Source organism: Aulonocara sp. 'chitande type north' Nkhata Bay, linkage group LG7 (assembly GCF_057382095.1).
Source record: "Aulonocara sp. 'chitande type north' Nkhata Bay isolate Kocher_YH1m ecotype deep benthic linkage group LG7, A_spYH_male_GT1.1, whole genome shotgun sequence".
Lineage (NCBI taxonomy): Eukaryota > Metazoa > Chordata > Actinopteri > Cichliformes > Cichlidae > Aulonocara > Aulonocara sp. 'chitande type north' Nkhata Bay.
In genome coordinates, this window is record NC_141350.1 from 36,693,296 (window position 1) to 36,713,218 (window position 19,923).

The 19,923-nt window shown below is 37.7% G+C and overlaps 1 protein-coding gene across 1 annotated transcript in view; it reads left to right on the forward strand.

The window, feature by feature from the left end:
• The window catches only part of vsig8a (V-set and immunoglobulin domain containing 8a), an 88,678-nt gene that overhangs the window by 60,601 nt on the left and 8,154 nt on the right, over positions 1-19,923 (forward strand). The window contains exons 2-6 of the mRNA XM_086300253.1: positions 8,996-9,171; positions 11,592-11,796; positions 13,608-13,760; positions 14,419-14,541; positions 16,760-16,901. Of these exons, the coding sequence (XP_086156379.1) occupies positions 8,996-9,171; positions 11,592-11,796; positions 13,608-13,760; positions 14,419-14,541; positions 16,760-16,901 (799 nt within the window). The remainder of the gene's footprint in view (positions 1-8,995; positions 9,172-11,591; positions 11,797-13,607; positions 13,761-14,418; positions 14,542-16,759; positions 16,902-19,923) is intronic.

Sequence of the window (19,923 nt, forward strand, 5' to 3'; positions counted from 1 at the left end):
CATACATATATACATACAGAGAATGGAGTAATCAGTTGTAAGTCAGAAGGAGAATTGGCACTATAGAGCAAGAGCAATATTATGCAAATAAAATGTAACTTTGAACTTGGAGAAGAATAGATAAGAAGACTGGAAAAGACTTCACCCAGTTGCTGGAGACAAAACTGAAGGGAGAGAGTCCCACAAACAAGCAGCAGCTGAAAGCAGCTGCAATGAAGTCCAAGCAGAACATTCCAAAGGAGGAAGCAGAGTAATATTTGGGGATGTCCATGGGTTCTAGACTTCAGGCAGACACAGACTGAGAAGGATTTTCATCCAGTTATTAAAAATAATCCTTGTGTTAGTTTGACCAATTAGTTTGGAGTCTCTGAAAATGGGGGCCTGAGTATAAAAACAGATAATGCAGTGCATTTGTTAAAACCCTTGAATTAAACATGAAAGTTGATACTTCAATTACATCTTGATTGTTGGATTTAAAATCCACTGTGCTGGTGTACAAAGGCAAAATCACAAAAACTGAGTCATTGTCCAAAAACCTGCAGCTCTAACTGTATTATCTCCATATAAATGTGTACAGGCTTTGAAGCCATTCTCAGTGTGAGTAAAGAAAATTCAGTCAGGTCGAGGGCACAACGGTGTACTCTGCAACTTTTACGGTTTGTTATGAAATAAAACCTGATTCTTTCTGAGTCTCTTTTCTTAGTTAAAATGACAAGGACGTTCAGATCATTATGCAATAAAAAGGACTGCTTAAAAATGACTTCTGAGGCACAGCAAGTGAAAACCATACCAACAAGTGTGTGGAACAAGAAGGGCTTGCATGCCTGTACAAACAATGAAAATTCCTCTTGTTCTGGTTTGGATCTTATGTCTTTGAGTCCATCTGTCTCCATTTGTGCCAAACCTCATATGGAGGTGTTCAGAGTTTCTAATTACTTAGCCAAAACCAAAAATCTGGCACATCGTTTGCTCTTATTTTCATGGCAGTTCTTTATTTTCCTTTTAATTTTATTTTGTGGTTAGAATGATCACTGCTGTCTTAAAGCAAGTTCTCAGAAGACTGGAACAATGAGCAAATAAATGAACAGTTCTAATGGCTTTATTCCACACGTTTTTATTTCAGTTGTTTTCATTCCAAGACAACAAAATTACCCAGACAATAAAAAGACCCAGAACAAACAGTTATTTGTACCTACAGCAGATGACAAGCATTTGTTTAGAGATGTTTTTGTGTCCCTAACAAATGTAAATTAAGGTTCCTCTTTGCCTCTTTTCACTCCCTTACCAAACAGCTTAACAAAAGACAGGATGTCCTCATCACTTCACATAATAATATTGCAGAATAACTTTAACTATGTACACTGATGTTCTAAAATCTTTTTTGTTTTTTTGTTTTTGGGTTTGGTTTTTTTTGTTTTTTAAATTTTTCAGCCATCTGTCCAGACAAAAATTCCTCTTAACTAAAACAGACCCCTTTTCAAAATAGTTAGCAGTGTGTGAAGAAAAATTGCAGATTAGTTTGACACTGTGTAGCATTTTCAAATTAATGGCTCAAACAAAAACAAAGGATCAAGGGTTGCATGGCCTTTGATAGGGCAGCGTTTAATTTGATGAATTGATAGACATCAGAGATGCTGTCAATGGCTTTTTCTTGATGTTGTTACTGTTCGCTTATTCATGTTTTATAATTAGTTCAAATAGTTTGACAACTGAAACAGAAAAAAGTAACCAACTTTATTTTAATATAGCGTCACAGTGTAGATGACACTAGAGCAGGAGGAAACTGAACAGAGATGTAATATGGTGAAGGTTTAATCGCTCATCTTGTTTTTTTGATCATTAACTACCTGACAGTAACTTTGGATATGTGAGGGTCAAGTGAAGAATGCCTCAATCACACAGGTCTAGTGACCACTGGTTGATGAGAAAAAATATGTATTCCCCAAATGGTTATAGTTCATTTAATGAAGATTATGTGTGAGTTTAAAAAGGAAGATCTGCAATCATTCATCTTTCCCCCTTTTTATTCCATAATTGCGTTGCACATGTGCAATGACAATAAAAGGCTAGTCTATTCCTGGGTGTTTGGCTCCTAGTCTACTCTTTACTTCATTACTCCTTTCCCTTCCTGTCAAACTTAATACTGTCAACACTTGTCCAATCATCTTCTTGCCTGCCTTGTTTGAGTCAATCAGCCTCCACTCTGTGTTTTAAATCTGTCCTCTTCTTCATTCTCCTTTACAGGCTTCGTGCAACCCATGTCCACGTCAGTCAGAGCTCCATTCAAGAATCCATCTTCATCTTCACCACCACGAGCAACTAGAATCCTATAACCACTGGCATTACATTTTGTCATAATGGGCCATCAGAGTCTAATTGCTAAATACATCAATTTTCTCCAATCGAGAGACTTCCGGTTTTGACGAGCATGGGGTAGTCACACTTTCCCTTAGCTCCCGCAACTTTTAGTTATTTGAGCGAGCCCGCCTAACTTATTTTTTGAGGCAGATATCTTGGTGGTTTGGTGAAGCCGTCGGAACATTTGATGTCCTGCCATGTCGCCTAAACATGCGAAGTCGAATGACAAAACAACCGAATGCGCGGCTGCTAGCGTTCCTGCGAATAACAGCACTGCTAGTGGAGCACCATTCGGCTTTACTGGTGGAACTAAAAGTCAGCTTTTTTGACGATGTGAATAAAAAGCTGGACGGACTACAGAAGGCATCGGACAACCATGGTGAGCGCCTAGAATCTTTGGAGGAAAGCGCCAAAACGCTCGACCAGCGCCTTGCTAAAGTGGAGGATACCTGTGAGACACTACAGGTCACTAATGAAAAGCTGAAGGCTAAGTTATCGGACATGGAGTCGAGAAACAGACACTGCAATGTCCGCCTTATCGGCCTTGAGGAAGGGATTGAGGGTCCACAACCGTCACAGTTGTTGCAATTTTCTCCAATCATGTTCAATTCTTTCAAATCATCTCTCCTTACATGTTCCTTAAGTATTTACAGATGAGTTGGATTCTTCCATCCAAACTATAGGCTACCTACAGCTAACCACCAAAGCAATCACAAGGTTTTTGATTGGGCATCCTCATTGCAACCAATTTCACTTAGCTGCTAAATAGCAGCTGTTGAATAGCTGATGACACTGTACAGCTCTTGTGGTGGGCTTGTAGATAAACACTATTTCATAAGGATTTGGTCAGATGATGACAAAGGTTTCTACGGAATAATATAGGAAGACTAGTGTGGATGCAAATTTTGTGCAACTTATTGCAAACATTTTCTACAACTTTTTGTAGAGATTTAGACATTAATATCTCATAGACCTTATCATTTCCTTTTAAACTTTACATGTTTAAGTGTCCAGTGAACTGTACCCTACCAATCAAAACCATCAGTCAGATTAAATTTCCAGTAATTTCTATTGCAGCAGTACCAATGCAACATCTCACCAACCAAATAACGGTGTACTAGGGAACTGCTCTGTATCTATCTGGAAACTATTCTGCATAAATAGCATATTATCATACTGGTACTTACTGAGTGATATGCAATGCTGAATCTAATCTAACTTCATTGTGTCCAGGTAGATTCCAGAGGAAGTCCTGAACAGGTTTCGTAAAAGGTTCACATTAAAGTAATTTAGAAAAGGGGAGCAGTGACAGTTTCATGCTTTTAAAGCCCTTAAATGTAATTTCTTCCCACAAAATCCAACCTATTTCTAGACAAGTAATTCCTTTTTTAAAGCAGTTACTCAGAAAACTTTACAGTGCATTTTCAAAGTTTGAAATGAGTGGGTGTGCAAGGTCAAAGAGAAGGTAAGCTGGGCTTTAGATGCTTTTTCTCATAGTGTGCTTTATCGAATAGTGGCCATGGATAAAATGACTTTTTAAAACAGGCACAGAGCATTTAAAATAGCTGAAAGAAAATCATATATACATTTTAAAGAAATGTTATATATGTGTCCCCCTAAGACCTGAACTCTTTCATGGCATGTATTTGTAATTTCTCTTTGCTATTTGGGCTGATTGGGACCAAAACAAAGAATTGCCTGATTTTTTTTTTTTTTACCTCTTTCTGGATCTCATTTTTCTCTTTCTGAGAAAAATGAGATCCACATATGTGGACATTGATTTTAAATTTCGACAGAACAGTAGCAGTATAATGTGCTCGTAAGTGGATATCAGGGCCTTGTAAAGCAACATTTAACATTTTGGTCTAGACAACCCAAAATGTGATGTCCACATATGTGGACGCCAGGTCCTTCGAGGGTATAGTACAGTTCACATAAAGCACTTTATCCTCTGCCTCTAATGTGTTTTCTTCATGTGTCTGCTGAAGAGTACCCCACCTTTTCTTGTAGCAGACACGTGAGCTTTGCAGGGTTTTTTTAAGGAAAGAAAAAAGAAAGCAAATAATAAAAAACAGTTTTTCATCACTTTAGACGTCATGTACTCTTTTTTTAATAGCTTTTCATTTGAAACCATGGACATTTGACAAATGGTAGGTGTTTAGGTAGTGTATACAATAAATAAGGTGTACAGTAATTGTGTGTTTCCAGGAAGTTCTTTTTTGGGTGGTGGTGGTGGTGAGGTGGGGGGGTATAAAAACAAACCAAAAAAATCAATAAAAACACATTTTAATGGGTAATAGGAGAGTGAACAGAGACAGACAACTTGGACAAAAAACACACAAAGCTTATTGTAGACAAAGCAGCAATTTGTGGCAGGTGATTTGCTTTCAGTGGAGTTCAGCTCTCTTCAAATTAGCACCCTGAGTTTCCCAGCCATTGTTTGCTCCTTCAGTTTCCCTTGTTTACAGAGAGATTGTATTGCATTGTTATTCAGCTGCCTGGACACTGATTTCCTCAAGCACATTTTGATTGGTTTTCTAAAATTGTACATAATTTGTATTCATTAACTTGTGATTACAAAAGGAAGAATGGAGGGTGTTGAAAGCAATATTAACAGCTGAATAGCAATATCAAGGTAACCTTTTGTTAAAGTGGTCACTATCCAATCAGAAAGCTTTATGGTAATAAGAAAGGGCTACAGGAGGAGCTCACATTAAAGCAAGAGCAACAGGTATCACACTGCTGTTGTTCCTTTGTATTCCACAGATAGATGCGTGTGTGTGTGTAGCACCTCCATTCAGGTAATATCAGTATAAAGTATCTATATGAATACTTAATTATTTTTTTTTACATGTGACGTATAAACTATATATTTGAGGACACTGTACTCATTATTTTGACCAGCTACTAGCGACTATTTTAAAAAGGAACAGTATGTTTAAACTAAGCCGCTCTCAGTTGAGAACAGGATTTTACCTCAGCTGCCCGCCCTGGCTCTCTGTGTTCTTGTTATGGGCTGCAGTTTTCTTGAGCCCAGGTAAGTACACAGACTGAATTACATGAATCTACCTATGCATGTATAAATGGTAAATATGGTGTATTTATCTACTGCATAATACTGTTTTAGAAAAACTAACATTAAGTAAGGCATATTTTTATGGACAGTAATTGAGACCTTCACATCTATTCTCTATTGAAGTCTGCTGAGACATAGAGCTCAGTGGTGTTAGTTTTCCATGTTACCATGGCGCCCGGGCTGTCCAATCAGAGATTACGTTTGGAGATGATTGTTGACTCCCTAATGTTCCTGGGACTCACATATGTGCAACGTTTGTGTGTGTGTGTGTGTGTTTTTCCTTTTTTAGGGTGCGGCTCTTATACTGGGCAGCTCTTCTTATTTTGACTGAGAAGTATATTTAAAGTTTATTTTATTTTACTATAGACAAACAGAATTATCTGAAATGTAGTTTATGTACTTTTTCCCACTAAGCACTTACACTTGTGGTCAGAAGTTCACATACACTCATTATGGGTATGAATATCATGGTAATTTGTTTTGGCTTTTTAATGATTTATTTGAACTCTTCTATTTCTGGGTTGTAATGATTATATAGCATGCACCTTTAAGAATTTGTGTTGAGGGGGGGAGGGGATTTCTGTAGCCCACACAGGGTCAAACGTACACATACAGGGTCAAATATATTCATACATTCACTTAAATCTTTTATTAAGTGGTGCTGAAGGCTCTAAAGTGTACTTTAACTAGCAAGGCCAAGCCCTACTAACTTCTCAGTAGTGATCATTATTGACAATGACTGGTGGTTTCTCTTTGCCTACATAAAACATGTTTGGCATCACTCATTGGACTGACAAATATCATGAATTATGAGAAAGTCCAAGGAACTCAATTAAGATCTGAATTTACAGAAATTTGGAAGGTCTCTTGGAGACATTTCTAAACAATTACAGATTCCAGGATCATCAGTTCAAACAATTGTACATAAGTACGAGGTATACAAGTGTGTCATCCAGGGGTGACGCAGCATGAACTGGAAGCTGCTGGAACGCCACTGTCATTTGGCCAGAATGATAAGGTGTGTTTGAAGGAGTAAAGGTGGGGCTTTTAAACCTAAAAACACTATACCAGCTGTCAAGCATGCTGCATCATGCTCTTGGGCTGTTTTGCTGCCAGTGCCATACAATACAGAAAGGGGATGGAGTAATGAAAAATAACCATCTTCAGATTCTTCAACTCAAATCAACAGATGATTGAAACTTCGACAGAAGCATGACAATGTTCCCACACACACATCAAAACTGATTTTGAAATGGATAAAGCAGGCTGAAATCAAGCTTCTGGAACAGCTTTGCCAAAGCCCCGACCTTAACCCTATTGAATATTTGTGGACTATGATTAAAAGCAAAGTCCATTTAAGTTGCCAGGAAACAAACATAAATAGACTACAGATTCTAGATAAAATCACAGATAAATTTTTGGGATTTCATCTAGAAAAAGGGGGGTTTTTTTGCGGGTTTTTGTTTGTTTGTTTGTTTTCACCTTTTGCAGCTAATTCAAAATGTTTGCATACCACAAAAGCCAGTTTTTCTTGTTGAGCTTGAAAATGCTGGCCTTGTGACAGAGCCAATACAATGATGCAAAGCTCTTTGAGATTAGTTTTGCCAAGAACAGCATAGAGTTACTTATTCTCTGAATCTCATTTTTCTTCTGGAGGGCTGCTTTAAAAAAAAAATGTAACCAGTCTTAAATATTTCTTAATTTAATTTGTCCAAGTGCTTTTCATATCCCTTTGTGATATTTGGCTAAAACAATTATGTTTTCGTACTCAGCCTTCCTTTAACAAAATATCCTGAATCATTAGATGTGGAGACTGTAAACTGTGGCCCAGTAAGTGTGAAAATAGGATATTTATCACTGACAACAAAAATAAGGATTAGATTAGAATCAGTATGTGTGTAATTAATTTATTTTTACTTACAACTGGCACGGCTGTAATTAAACAGCTAGCCGAAATTTCTTAATTCTTTATTTATTGCAAAACAATAGACATGGAGGAGGCTCTGATGAGAAATCAATCAAATACAGTTGATACACGAGATGATAAAATAATAAGAATATGTAAACATATCTATGTAAACCTTTGGGAATGTAGATATTACTAAGAATAGGGTTTGTTGCAAAGATTCCACAGGAGATGGATAGAGGATGTAGTATGTAAGTTTTGTTCTAGATTGTCAAATATAGATATTATAGATGTTCTGCATTGTTTTTTTTCCCTGTTAAAATTGTTAATATGTCTCTTGGGCAGGTGGAGGGATGGGGAGTAGTGGCAGCCTTGAAAGACAGAGAGTGACCTGGTGTCTTTCCAAAGTTGTGTAGCTGCTGCACAGAATGAAGTAGGGTGATCAGAGCTAACTAGCATATTTTGTACACAATATGGTAATATTTCTGATATGAATCTAGATATAACCTTTTTTTTTTCAAGTGAGTTCTGTGAAGTACTTGGTGTTTGATTCCACAAGTTGGCACCTGATGATGATGATGATGATGATGATGATGAAGCTCAGTTCTCATTTAGTTTTTAGGGGTTTTTTGTGGTTTTTTTTGAGGAACAGATGTTTATTAGTTCTCAAGATGCAGAAGCAAGATCCGGGACGATAACTGCAAAATTAAGTTTTGACTGGATGGATGATTTGAGTTGCAGATATTCCAGAAAATGTCTGCTTCTCATGCCATTGCCTCTTGATGAAGTAGGAGAATGAGAGCAGGATATTAATTTGAGAAATATGTTGCAGATGTGTGATACATTTTCCATACAGTGTACATCAAATGTTAGAGTAGAAATAGGTGGTGCAACCTGTCAGTTATTGTTGCTGTTAATGTTTTGAAACAATGCTGTTTGGGTGTCTGACGGGAGCATGATTGATCTGAAACTAAGATGTCTTTACAGACTCTTTGATCTCTGACTTATCTGATGATTTAAGACGTCTCCATGATGAAAATGATTAAAAACATAGTGCTTCTTGTCCTCTTTTGTTTTTGTTTGATTGTTTTGCGTTTTTGTTTTTTGTTTTTTGGTTGTTTTTTTTTGGGGGGGGGGGGGGGGGGTTGTCTGTTTAATTCTTGTTGTCTTTTAATTCTTGTTGTCTTTTAATTCTTGTTGTCTTGTTTTTCTTGTAGTATTTAGGAATTATACGGTTGGCAGCAGGACGAGTTGAGATAACTGAATATAATTTATTTTTAGAAGATATTGATGTTTTAACAATTGGAATTCAGCCTGTGATGAATAGTGGTAGATTGATCCAATGCTCAAGGTCATCATTTATTATTTTAAGTAGTGGAGTGAAACTGAGTCCAACCAGCATTGACAGCCAAAGGAAGGCATTGATGCCTGAGTATGTGATGTGACCTGTGCATTATGGGATTGGTAGTGTATTGTCTGCTACATTCCAACTGTGACTGTATAGGAGGAGAGAAGATTTATTTCAGTAAATTGAGTAATCAGAGATTTTTTTGGGGGGGAGGGGGATTCAGAAAGCTCTATCGTCTAATGCACTACCTTATGATGTTTATTTAATGTTTGCATTCCTTTGACGCAAGTGTTCTGAATGTTTTAAGATCTGGGATACACGCAAGGCTTGCAGGTGACATCCAAGGGCCCACAGACCATCCGTAAGGCAGAGGGAGAGAGTGTGACCTTGGGATGCAGCTACAAACCAAGCCCTCGTGACACTGGGGAACTTGACATTGAATGGTCTGTGATCAGTCCAGACACCACACAGAAAGATCAAATGGTAAGAAGTAATGTGAGATTGACCCAGACAATGCTATCTATAAAATGCATACAGGATGAATTTATTAAATTGCAGTATTCAGAAGTTTAGTTATTTTATGCCATTTCAAATGTTTGGAAACATTTGGTAATATTTTGGGTCTATGTACCAGTTATTTTTGAGAATATGTTCTTTGGGACAGATTGTTCCAGTTAAAAAAATCTACAGTTAAATAGTTCCACTGTTTGCTTATTATTCGTTAACTCTTTCAGATTTTATTCTTTCATGTTAAAGTTGAGTCATGCCTATATTTTCGCATGTCAATCTGACCGGCTGTAGCACTCAATAAAAAAGACTGGCATGCCCTTCACTGAAGCGCATTGAATGTTGTCTCCATTTTCCCATTAAATTATTAGTAAGTCACAAATGCATTTCCAATAATAGCATCTGAAATTGTTAGCAAATGATTTGAACACGAAGGTCCATGAAATGAAAGAGTTCAACATCTCTCCCCATATTCAAACAAAGGTTCTGAATACAGCTAAGCGAGCTTATTAATGTTGCTGTTCCTGTTACTCATCACCACAGCAGATCATCTGTTTGAATCTCTTCCTGCCCTCTACAACCTTACCAGCCACTTGCAAATCTTCTCTCACCACACCCATAAACCTCCTCTTTGGCCTTTTTCTTTTCCTGTCACATGACAGCTCCCGCTTCAACATGCTTATCCCAGCATACCGGGTCTCGTTCCTCTTCACATTTCCAAACCAGCTCAATCTTGCCTCTCTTACTCCGTCCCGCATCTGTCAATCTCACCTGAGCTGTTGCTCTGATATACTCGCTCTTAATCCTGCTTATCATTTTCAGTCCCAATGCAAATCTTTGCAATCTTTAACTCGGCTGTCACCATCTCTGATCCACATAGGAGAGCTGTTTAACTACCATCTTGTACACCATCCCTTTTGGTAGCCTTTTGTCATTAATCACTCTATTCACCACAAACTGCATGCACCCCTAATTAGGTGTCAAAAAAACCACTTCGCAAAACAATCCCTAAATCTTTTAATCTATTCGGATTTCACATCGTCTTTTTCTATTCTAAATCTCATGTGGTGCACAGTCTAAACTAATGTTCGTTCAAGGAGACTGGAGAGTTGATGAACTCTCACTACCTTTTAATTTCACAGGAATTAGTTGTTTATCCCATTTGCCTTTTAAATTAAACAAGTCATTAGTGTTTAAGACTCGGGAGAACGTTTTTTTCCCCCTTTCATCTCTCCCTATGCAAAGTCGATGCAACGATTGACTAGATCTACTATGTATAATGTACCAATATTAAACACATTGTAAAATTGTGGTCTAAGTCAAAATTGAATGTGATATATTGTAGTTTAACGTATAAAGTAGTAGAGGCTTTGCTCCTAATTGTAAACTAGTAGACCTATTTATGCACATTTCCAGCTTCATGTCTTTATTCTTGTTCTTTACTAGGGGGTGGTTTTTGCATAATTCACAGTTCAAAATAATCATCATTTATCCTCTTCTGGGCTTTGGTACTGATTTTAGTTCTGTCTAAAAAAAGCAGTTTTAGTTTCTGTCTCTTTGAGCCCATTCTTCCTTTTTGCCAGCTTTCTTCTGACTGCCTGACAAAGGTTTGAACAGCTGGCAGATGGAGCTGGATCTAGAACTGTGACTGAAATGATGGATATCTTTTTTGACTGACATCATACATAGCCAAGAGTAGAAAAAATGTGGAGCACATATTGCATGACTTTTGTGTGTGTGTCTTATAGAGGGTACTTTTACTCAGTGACCTCATCACTTTTGCCATGTTTAGTGAAAAAAAAGGAAACATCTGAAAATAAGGAACAAACAATAGGTCCTCTGTAAAGAACTTACAACCAGCTAATGAGCACACAACTCTAATATCTGACCAAAAAGTGTATATAGATATGTTCATGTGTGATCAAACAATTTTTCATTTACAAGTCTTGCAAATGGGAAAAATCCTGTCATCCATATAAAACCAAAACCTGAAAGCATTAATTTTGAGTTGTTTCTCTTTTTGATGATGTGCAGATACACTACACTTGGTTCTTGGTTAAATGAGGAAAAAAAATCTAACTGCATTTCCATTTCTTACTAACTAGTTATTATGCCTTTTGGTGCTTGGCAGGTTTTTTGTTGTTTTTTTTTGCTGCTCCCTGCTGTTGCTGGAAATGAGACTGATGAGTGTTGTGAAACTGAGCCACAGTAAACGTGCTTTAAAAGTAAAACACTGAACTAAAAGAGATTTTTAGAGACCCTCTGAGGCCCAGATTTGGTGGTAATTCAACCAACCACTCATGGTACATTTAATTTAAGAAGACTGCATGTAACATTAACACCATTTCAGTCAATTGCTGAATTACGCTTATATTTGTCTTTATTTTTTCCATCAGCTTGTATCCTATACCAGTGGCACTAAGTACTTCTTTGGTAACCATGCATTTGAAAAAGAGCTCAGCTTTGCTGCTGGTGATCCCTCGATGGGTGACGCTTCACTGTCGATTGCTCTGCTGTCACCTGCTCACACCGCTACCTACCAATGTAAAGTGAAGAAAGCACCTGGAGTGGACATGCACAAGATGTCACTGGTGGTAATGGGTAAGACCAGGCTTTAGGTTGCGTCTCGCTGCATTATTTATGTCCATCACCTTTCCAAAATGCAGTGTTCTTGGTGTTTAGTACTTCAGGAGGCACCTTTTCTATTTAAGACTTGTCATGTCATTGTGTGATTGAGGATGGAGAATGCTAGTGATATGGTGCAACAGAGGCAGGTGATCCTCTGCGGTGACCCCCTAAAGGGAGCAACCAAAAGAAGTAGTAGTAAGAAAAAATTATTCATCTGATGACAAGTGAGTCCCTAAATTTGTGTTAAATGGGCCGATTTGATCTAGTGCTTCAACCATTTAATCTGCAATAAAGTTTCCCTGCTTTGTTAGAACATGCATTTTACTCCTTTTTATAACGCATTACAAAACCGATCGCTTAGAACTCATCATTTTTTAGAGTCCAGTAATCAATTGCGGGATAGTGAATACTTGCATGATTGAATTACACAATCTGAAATGAAGGTTCACTTACTAGCTTTCTCTGGACATCAGTCTTCATCAGTAGATGGAGTTTGCTGCGAATAGGCCGGTGTGTTTGCAATTTTACAAATGGAAATGAATGAACTGAAGGAAGATGGCTTTGTCTAAAACTAATGACACTTCACTAAGAGCCATTTGTCAGTGTACTGAATCTTAAAGTTTGCCAGTTGGGAAAAGGAACTTACTTAGTCAATCTCATCTATTTTGAAGACTGAGCAGTAACTGCGGTGGAGGACAGTCACCTCGCTGCCAGACTTACAGTTGAGTATGGTATTAAATAATGTGTCTCATAATGGAGCAGGTAATTGATGCAGTCCAACTCCCTCAGAAGTCCTTTAGAACCTACATCCAAAAGTCTAAACTGAGAGTGTACACCGTATTGTACAACTGTACTGATGAAACATTCTTCAAAAAATACAAGTTTGCAAGCAATCTCGCAGCTAGGTCTCGGGATAGGAAGGAAATAACATCATTATTGTTTTGCAGTAATGTTTCAATTTAATAAAACATTTTTTGGGTTTAAAATGACCTGAAGAACATAATCTATCCAACCTGGGACCAAATTACCCACCTATATCTACCACAGCCTGAGTTATTTCTCCAATATTTTCCAAGAAGCATTTAAGTGTTCTAAAATTCGAGATAACATCACCTCCCTCCTCAATGAAACATACACATTGTTAAATAAATATCCATACCACACTCTTATATGTCAGTAGATAACCCATAGCTATTTTCTTGCTGACAGCAACACAAGGCAGTCCTGAGAGCCAGCAATTCATTTTATAGATTAGACTCCTTGTGCGATCGTGTATAGCATAAGTCGTTTGAAAAAAAAATATCTGGAGAAATTGGGGGACAGATTTTTGTAAATCTTCTTTCACTATCTAAATTGTGCAAATGTGCAACATGCTCAGAGTATTGTGTAACATTTTCAGTCTCACCCTAATGGGTAGCAATTTCGACCCTCTCACATCTCTTCACAACAAGATGGCATTGGTGTCTAAATTGTTCAGCCTTGCCATCATTAGCCATCAAGCTTTAACTCCATAAGGATTTGAAACATTAATTTGTCTTGGAGATGTGCTTTTTTGGGGTGATCCATAGATTTTATAGCATATCTGAGTTGGAAAACAAAAACAAGAAAACCCTCTGTATTGTTTGTATATGTAGCAAAACTCAGTCAAAAAGGTTCCCCCTTTTTCATCCTAAAGCTATAAAGCTGTGCTGTTTTATTTCTTTTTCTTTTCCCTTTCCATTGAAGGGGAAAGAATTAGAATGGAAATGGCAATGGAAAATTATCCATTTGTTGTATGATTTCAGCGAAGCCGTCTGTACCTAAGTGCTGGGTGGAGGGAGGGGAACTGATTGGCAATCCTGTGTCTCTGCACTGCGAGTCTGCAAAAGGCTCCACTCCTTTAAAATACACATGGAGGAGAGAAAGAGCTGGCTCGATCGCTGATGGAGCCGCACAGAGTAAGTGTGACCTCTGCTGATGTCACAATGATACTGCACATCAAAGAGAATACGTGCATGCTCGAGAGTCTATGTATGTGTATATGCGTGTGTTGGAGGTTTGGAGGGGTGGGGGGCGGGTGCCTTGGGACTGAGGCACTGTATCATTTGATGCTGTGTGAGCAAAAACTCAATGAAAATCATTTTCTTTGTGAGCGTCTATTATTTGCTAACTTTGTCACCTTTTTTCCAAAAAAAATACATTTTTTTTCATTGATTGCTTACATGGCAAAAGTCCTGGGTGGCAATATTTGATAATAACATAAACCCTGAAGTTTTTAAAGCAAGACTATTATAATGGTAGCATTTTACCATGTTACTTGCATTTCTCCACATTAGTTCTCACTCTACAACTAGAAACATGTCCTTGTTCTTCCCAAACATATTTACTGCAAACTACATTGATCAGTGCCTTATATAAGCAGGGAACAACAAACACACTGCTTGCATGCATACGTAATGAATATCTGCTCCAAACCTCCATACTAATGAGCTTCATGTTTTTAGTTTTTTCATGTAGAGATGGCAGTTTGATCAATTTTCATTTGAGCGCCTTATAATGTACAGTATGTATACCCTGAATTAATCTATGCTTGTTGGCACGTGCTCATTTTCCCAGACAGTGTGACCGGAGAGCTGAAAATCAGCAACCACTCAGAGAGCTTTGCAGGGATCTACCTTTGTGAAGCAAACAATGCTGTTGGAGTAGAAAGCTGCACGCTGAACCTGAAAGCCAACAAACGTAAGAAAGCACGCTCACACAGACTGCTTGTGTTCACATGCATGACGGATGACGCACACATCAGATCATGAAAGACGTGGATGTTCGAGTTCATCCTCTTAAATCTCCTCTCTTTGTAGCTGTGCCAAAATCTCCTCTTTGCTGTGCTTTTCACACACTGTAACATTAGTGTGACGTTCCTTTTATGCTGTCTAACGATGATGGGAGAGGGACGCTTTCCGTGAGAAGAAAAACATTTATTCGCTGAAAGTTTTAGCCTTCTGTTTTTCATCGCTAACTTTTTCTGGTGTTAAATCACACAAGTGTAAAGTTATGATAATTCTGCTGCCAGCAGGTCTGCAGACCCTGTTGGCTTTCTACAATGCAGATGAAACAAAGCAAAAGCTATGTCAAAAAAAATATGTGGACTAATTAAATACAAGCAGAAACGCTAACCAATTTTAAGTGAGATGCCTTAAATGAGGGCAATCTATGTACAGTAATACATCTAAACAAGACAGATATGAGGGGTGTAGCAGAGCAGTCTCACAGGCAATGAATCTGTTGACAGTGAGTGCACCAGTGGGAAGTACAGTCTGTGTTACAGCCTGCCAGTACAGATGAGATCATCATTTAGTTTAAGACTCACACAACCATCTGCATCCGTTGGATCCATAGCACGAGTTTCTCTTTGGGCCTTGTGATCTTTGGAGCAGGCTCCAATGCATCTCGTCAGGTCCAGAGCCCCTTGAATAAGTGCTTAGATGTTAAGCTTCGAGCAGTGAATCATTCATAGTCATTCATTTTTATTCCAAGTGCAGGCTTCTGTCCTACACAAGAAGTGTCAACCCTTAGGCTCGTGGCCCTCAACCAAGGATTTGCAGCATAATTAGTGGCATATTATGGAATAAATGCAGGTAGAAACAGTATAAAACTAGCAGTTTTTAACTGCCAGGAAATATATTATTATACATTCATGCTTTTACATCCAAGTCTCAGGAAACCTACGTGTAGTTTTCATTGGACTATTGGCAATGGGGATATAATTTAAAGCACAACCGTGTTCTCCAGTAAACTTGAGATCAAAAATTTCCTGATCTGATAACAGCACTCAAAATCTGACAGGCATTGATGTCCCAGCATGATCTGACAATGTTTCAGTGTGCAATAATGAAACATCCATGATATGGCTTTGAGGTGTTTTGGGCCCATTGTCCTGCTGCAATATGAATCCTTCTCCACAAAGAGTGCCAACCACAGGCTGATGCATGCCACGTAGCATATCTCTATGAAAACTGGAGTGGTACTTCTTCTTGGTCAGGGTGAAAGTAAAATCACCCTACTATCATTCACTGTGAGCTTGATACACTGCAGTATCATTCTTTCCCCTGTTTGTCTCCTTTCACACACCTGTCTGCTAACACTACAAATCTCAAGCATCCACCATAAAATCCGGATATATTTCATCCCACACCAGGAGTTGTTTCTCCTCCTGAGAGGTGGACTGCTACTTAATGTATTGATCTTTGGATGGTGTGCTTACTTTCGGTGTGCCTGATCATGCTTTGAATACAACTGTTGCACTTTCTGCAAAGGATTCTTGAGTACCATGCACCGTCACCTTAGAAACCTTCCGCTTATCCATTATTTGCCACAGAGAGAGAGCCCTTCTGTGTTTAGAATAATAATTTGACTTGACTTTTTCTTAGCTATGCTAAAATACTGCTACAGTTAAACAGAGTCAGCAATATTCTGCTGGAAACCCAAGGGATTGCCATGTTTATAACAGGTGAGCGATGGCTGTAAGTTAATTTACTTGAAAAAGCTTCTCATGAGTATATCAAGTATATCAGCCAAGCACTTTGCATGTGTTAGTGTGTGAAAGGAGAGATGTGTTAGAAAGCATTTTGTAGAGCAGGAGTGATATGCAAGTTCAAACCATTTACTCAAGAAAATCAGAAATTCATAAACCATTTTCAAGTACAGACAGACACAGACAGAGTGAGGCCCATAAGTAATTGGATAACATCACAGTTTAGCCTCTGGTGTACAGAGGCACAGTTCAAATCAATCAAGATGTGACTGAACTGTAGACTTTCCGCTTGGAAAGGGGTTTAACAAAAATATGACAATTAACTGTTTAGGAATTACAGTTTTTATACTTTTATTTCTTTGGAACAAGATGTTAAAACAGAACTTCAGGATGAATAATTTAATGTTTTTCATACTTATTTTGCAGCTCCAAACAGAGCTGCTGTGATAGTTGGCACCATTGTTGGTTCCCTGCTCCTCATCTTTATCTTCCTGGTCTTTGTTGTGCTTCTGTACTGGAAGTTGAGCAGCAGACGTCGCTATGAGAAGGAATTTTCCAATGACATCAGGTACAGTGCAGATGCAGCAGTGCATTTTAAGATGATGATGATGGGCAGATAACTTACTTTCCTAAACTTCAGCTTCTATTAGTGCTGAATTTTACCGGCGTGCTGTGAACATTTGGATAGTACATTGTGTGATGTACGTTTTTGTTTTTTTTTTTAATCAAAACCATGACACCAACGGCAGAGCTTTAACAGGCAGAGAGGCAATTAAACTGTAAGATATTAAACAACACACATCAAAGCCATTCAGATAAGAATAGAATATAAATCCCAGATATCAATTAAAACCAAACAGGAAACATGCAAATACAACAAAAGTATAGGGGGGGAAAATGACATGACACTCCATGTGGTAACATATCTCTTCTCCACCAGAGCTTTTTTTTTTAAAAAAAAATGTTATGATTCTTTTTTTTGTAATTTAAGTGTTTATCGAAGTTATGCATAAAATAAAATGTACAGTATTTGATGGCTTCCTTTGTTCTAAGACTCATAGACAGTAGTCTGGATGACCGCCATCACTTCAAGTACTTTTCCTTCACGCAGATATGAAAACAAGAGAAAGAAAAGGAACAAACAGAACACAACACACAAACAAAGAAACATGTGTACGGATAGATACAGTTTGTAACTATATACATCCAGAGACATGGCAATTGAAAAGCCAACACACTCAGTAGCAGATGGTGACATAGCATTAGTACATGTTATTATAGAAAACAAACAAAATAAACAAACATTTAAACAACCATTCCTTCAATGATGAATATCAGCGATATCAGGCCTTATAGAACTCATATATAGCGGAGCCATTTTCCCCAGTGTTTTACAAATTTCTCATACTCAAAATTCACTAAAAAAGCAATCTTTTCCATCTTATAAATCTCAAAAGTTACATCAAAGTTACATCAGTCCAGCTATTTAATGTTGCTGGATCCTGTGTTAGCCACCTTTTGGTCAGTGCCTTTTTACTTGCAGCTAGCAGCACACCAAGTAAGTATTTATCTATACCCTTTATATCTGAGGGTACATACCCTAAAAATATGGAGTTGAAATCAAAGGGTAAATATGTACTAAATATGTTTTGCATCACTTTATGGACTTCTCTCCAGTAGTTCTTAATATTCTTACAATCCCAAAATATATGATAGTGGTGTGCTGTTTCGTAGCCACAGTTTCTCCAACATTCACAACTTCCATCATCATAATTCCTTCCACATATGTGATTTTGTACTTTTCCAATATAAAGAACAAATGTTTTGGCATTCCTCTTCTGTAACTGCCAGACCTCCATCTTTCTTCTATCTTTCCTTTATATACTTTGTTGAATAATTGCTGAGATCATGAAGACTTTTGTATATTTGTGAGATTACACCTTTCTTAATATCGGACTTATAAGCATTTACAAAGAGTTGGATAAATGCCCTCGCTGGCTATTTGGTTTTTAATGTTTCGAGTATAGAACTTTCTTAACTGTAAGTATCTATAGTGATCTTGGTTTTCTAAATGAAACGTTTGCTTTAAAGTTTGGAAACTCATAATTTCATCTTCCTTTACAATATCACATATCGATGTAATTCCTTTATCTATCCAGTTTTTAAAACTAGGGTCTATTTGATTTGGTGTGAATTCCGAATCATATGCACACCATTTTAATATTTTTATATCCTTCTCCAGCTTATTTTCCTTTACCACCATTTTCCAAACCCCTAGTGTGGCCTTTACCCAAGGATTTCTTATTTTGGAAATGGAGTCCTGTAGATTTCTATCTGCTAGAACTGCCTGCATATGCATATTGGTTATTGTTTTGCATTCAATTTCCTTCCATGCCGCTACATATGAGGGATCGCACCAGTGCAACACTGCCCTGATCATTGCTGAAGTATAGTATTTTTTTAAACATGGTAGGCCCCAGCCGCCGTACTCTTTGGGCAGTTGCAATGTTTTGTATCGTATTCTGGGTCATTTCCCTTGTCATATAAATCTAGAGATCGTTTTATCCCATTCAATAGAATCTTTTTGATTGATCTGGAGTGGGAGGGTCTGAAACAAATATAAACATCTTGGTAAAACATTAATTTTGATGGTTTCTATTCTAGAGCTTATGCTCAGACATGGGATATGATTCCATTTTGTAAGGTCGTCTTTGACTCTTTGATATAAATGGTTGTAATTTTTGTCATATAGTTTTTTTTTGTATCTTTAGTGTTACCTTCAGGTATTTAATTGAGTCTGTGTTTCATTTCAGTGGATGTGCTTGTTTGAGCTTTTCAGATGGACTATAATTGTAGGGAAGGGCCTCAGTTTTACTTAGATTCAATTTATATCCTGTTATTCGGCCAGTGTTTTTAAGACAGTTCATTACCTCCGGCAGAGACTCCTCAGGTGTTTTTAGGAATAAGAGAACATCATCGGCATAGCATGCTACTTTATGTTCCACCTCATTTATTGTAACACCCACGATTTTTCTGTTTTGCCTTATATATTGGGCTAGTGGCTCCAGAAATATAGCAAAGAGAAGAGGAGACCAGGCACAGCCTTGTCTCACTCCCCTCTCCAATGTTAGAGGTTGACCATTAATCCTAAACCTTGCAGTCGGGTTATCATACAATGCAAAATGTTATGATTCAATTCCTGTTCTCCACATTCATCACTACAATGCCGATTTTTTTTCCCCAACACCTTAAATTAAGGTGTACACATGCTGACCTTATAACTTTTAAAACATACAGAACGGCAGGGGATACCACAAGTGTCTGGAGCAGTTTCTCAGATCTGTCTTTGAAATATCCTCCACGCTACACCATTAAATTTTTATTTATTTTTTTAAATAGCAAACTTTAATGCTCAATCTTTTGCAATTTTGTATTTGTGATTTAGTAGCTTAGGGGACTACATATTCAATTGTGTTCTGCAGCCTTTTGTAATTATAATTTAGAGAGCTTTAATTTTGGAAGGAATGTCAGACTTCCTATTTGATATAGAGAAAGCCTGACAAAGTGCAAGGTAATGTGATTTAAAAGTA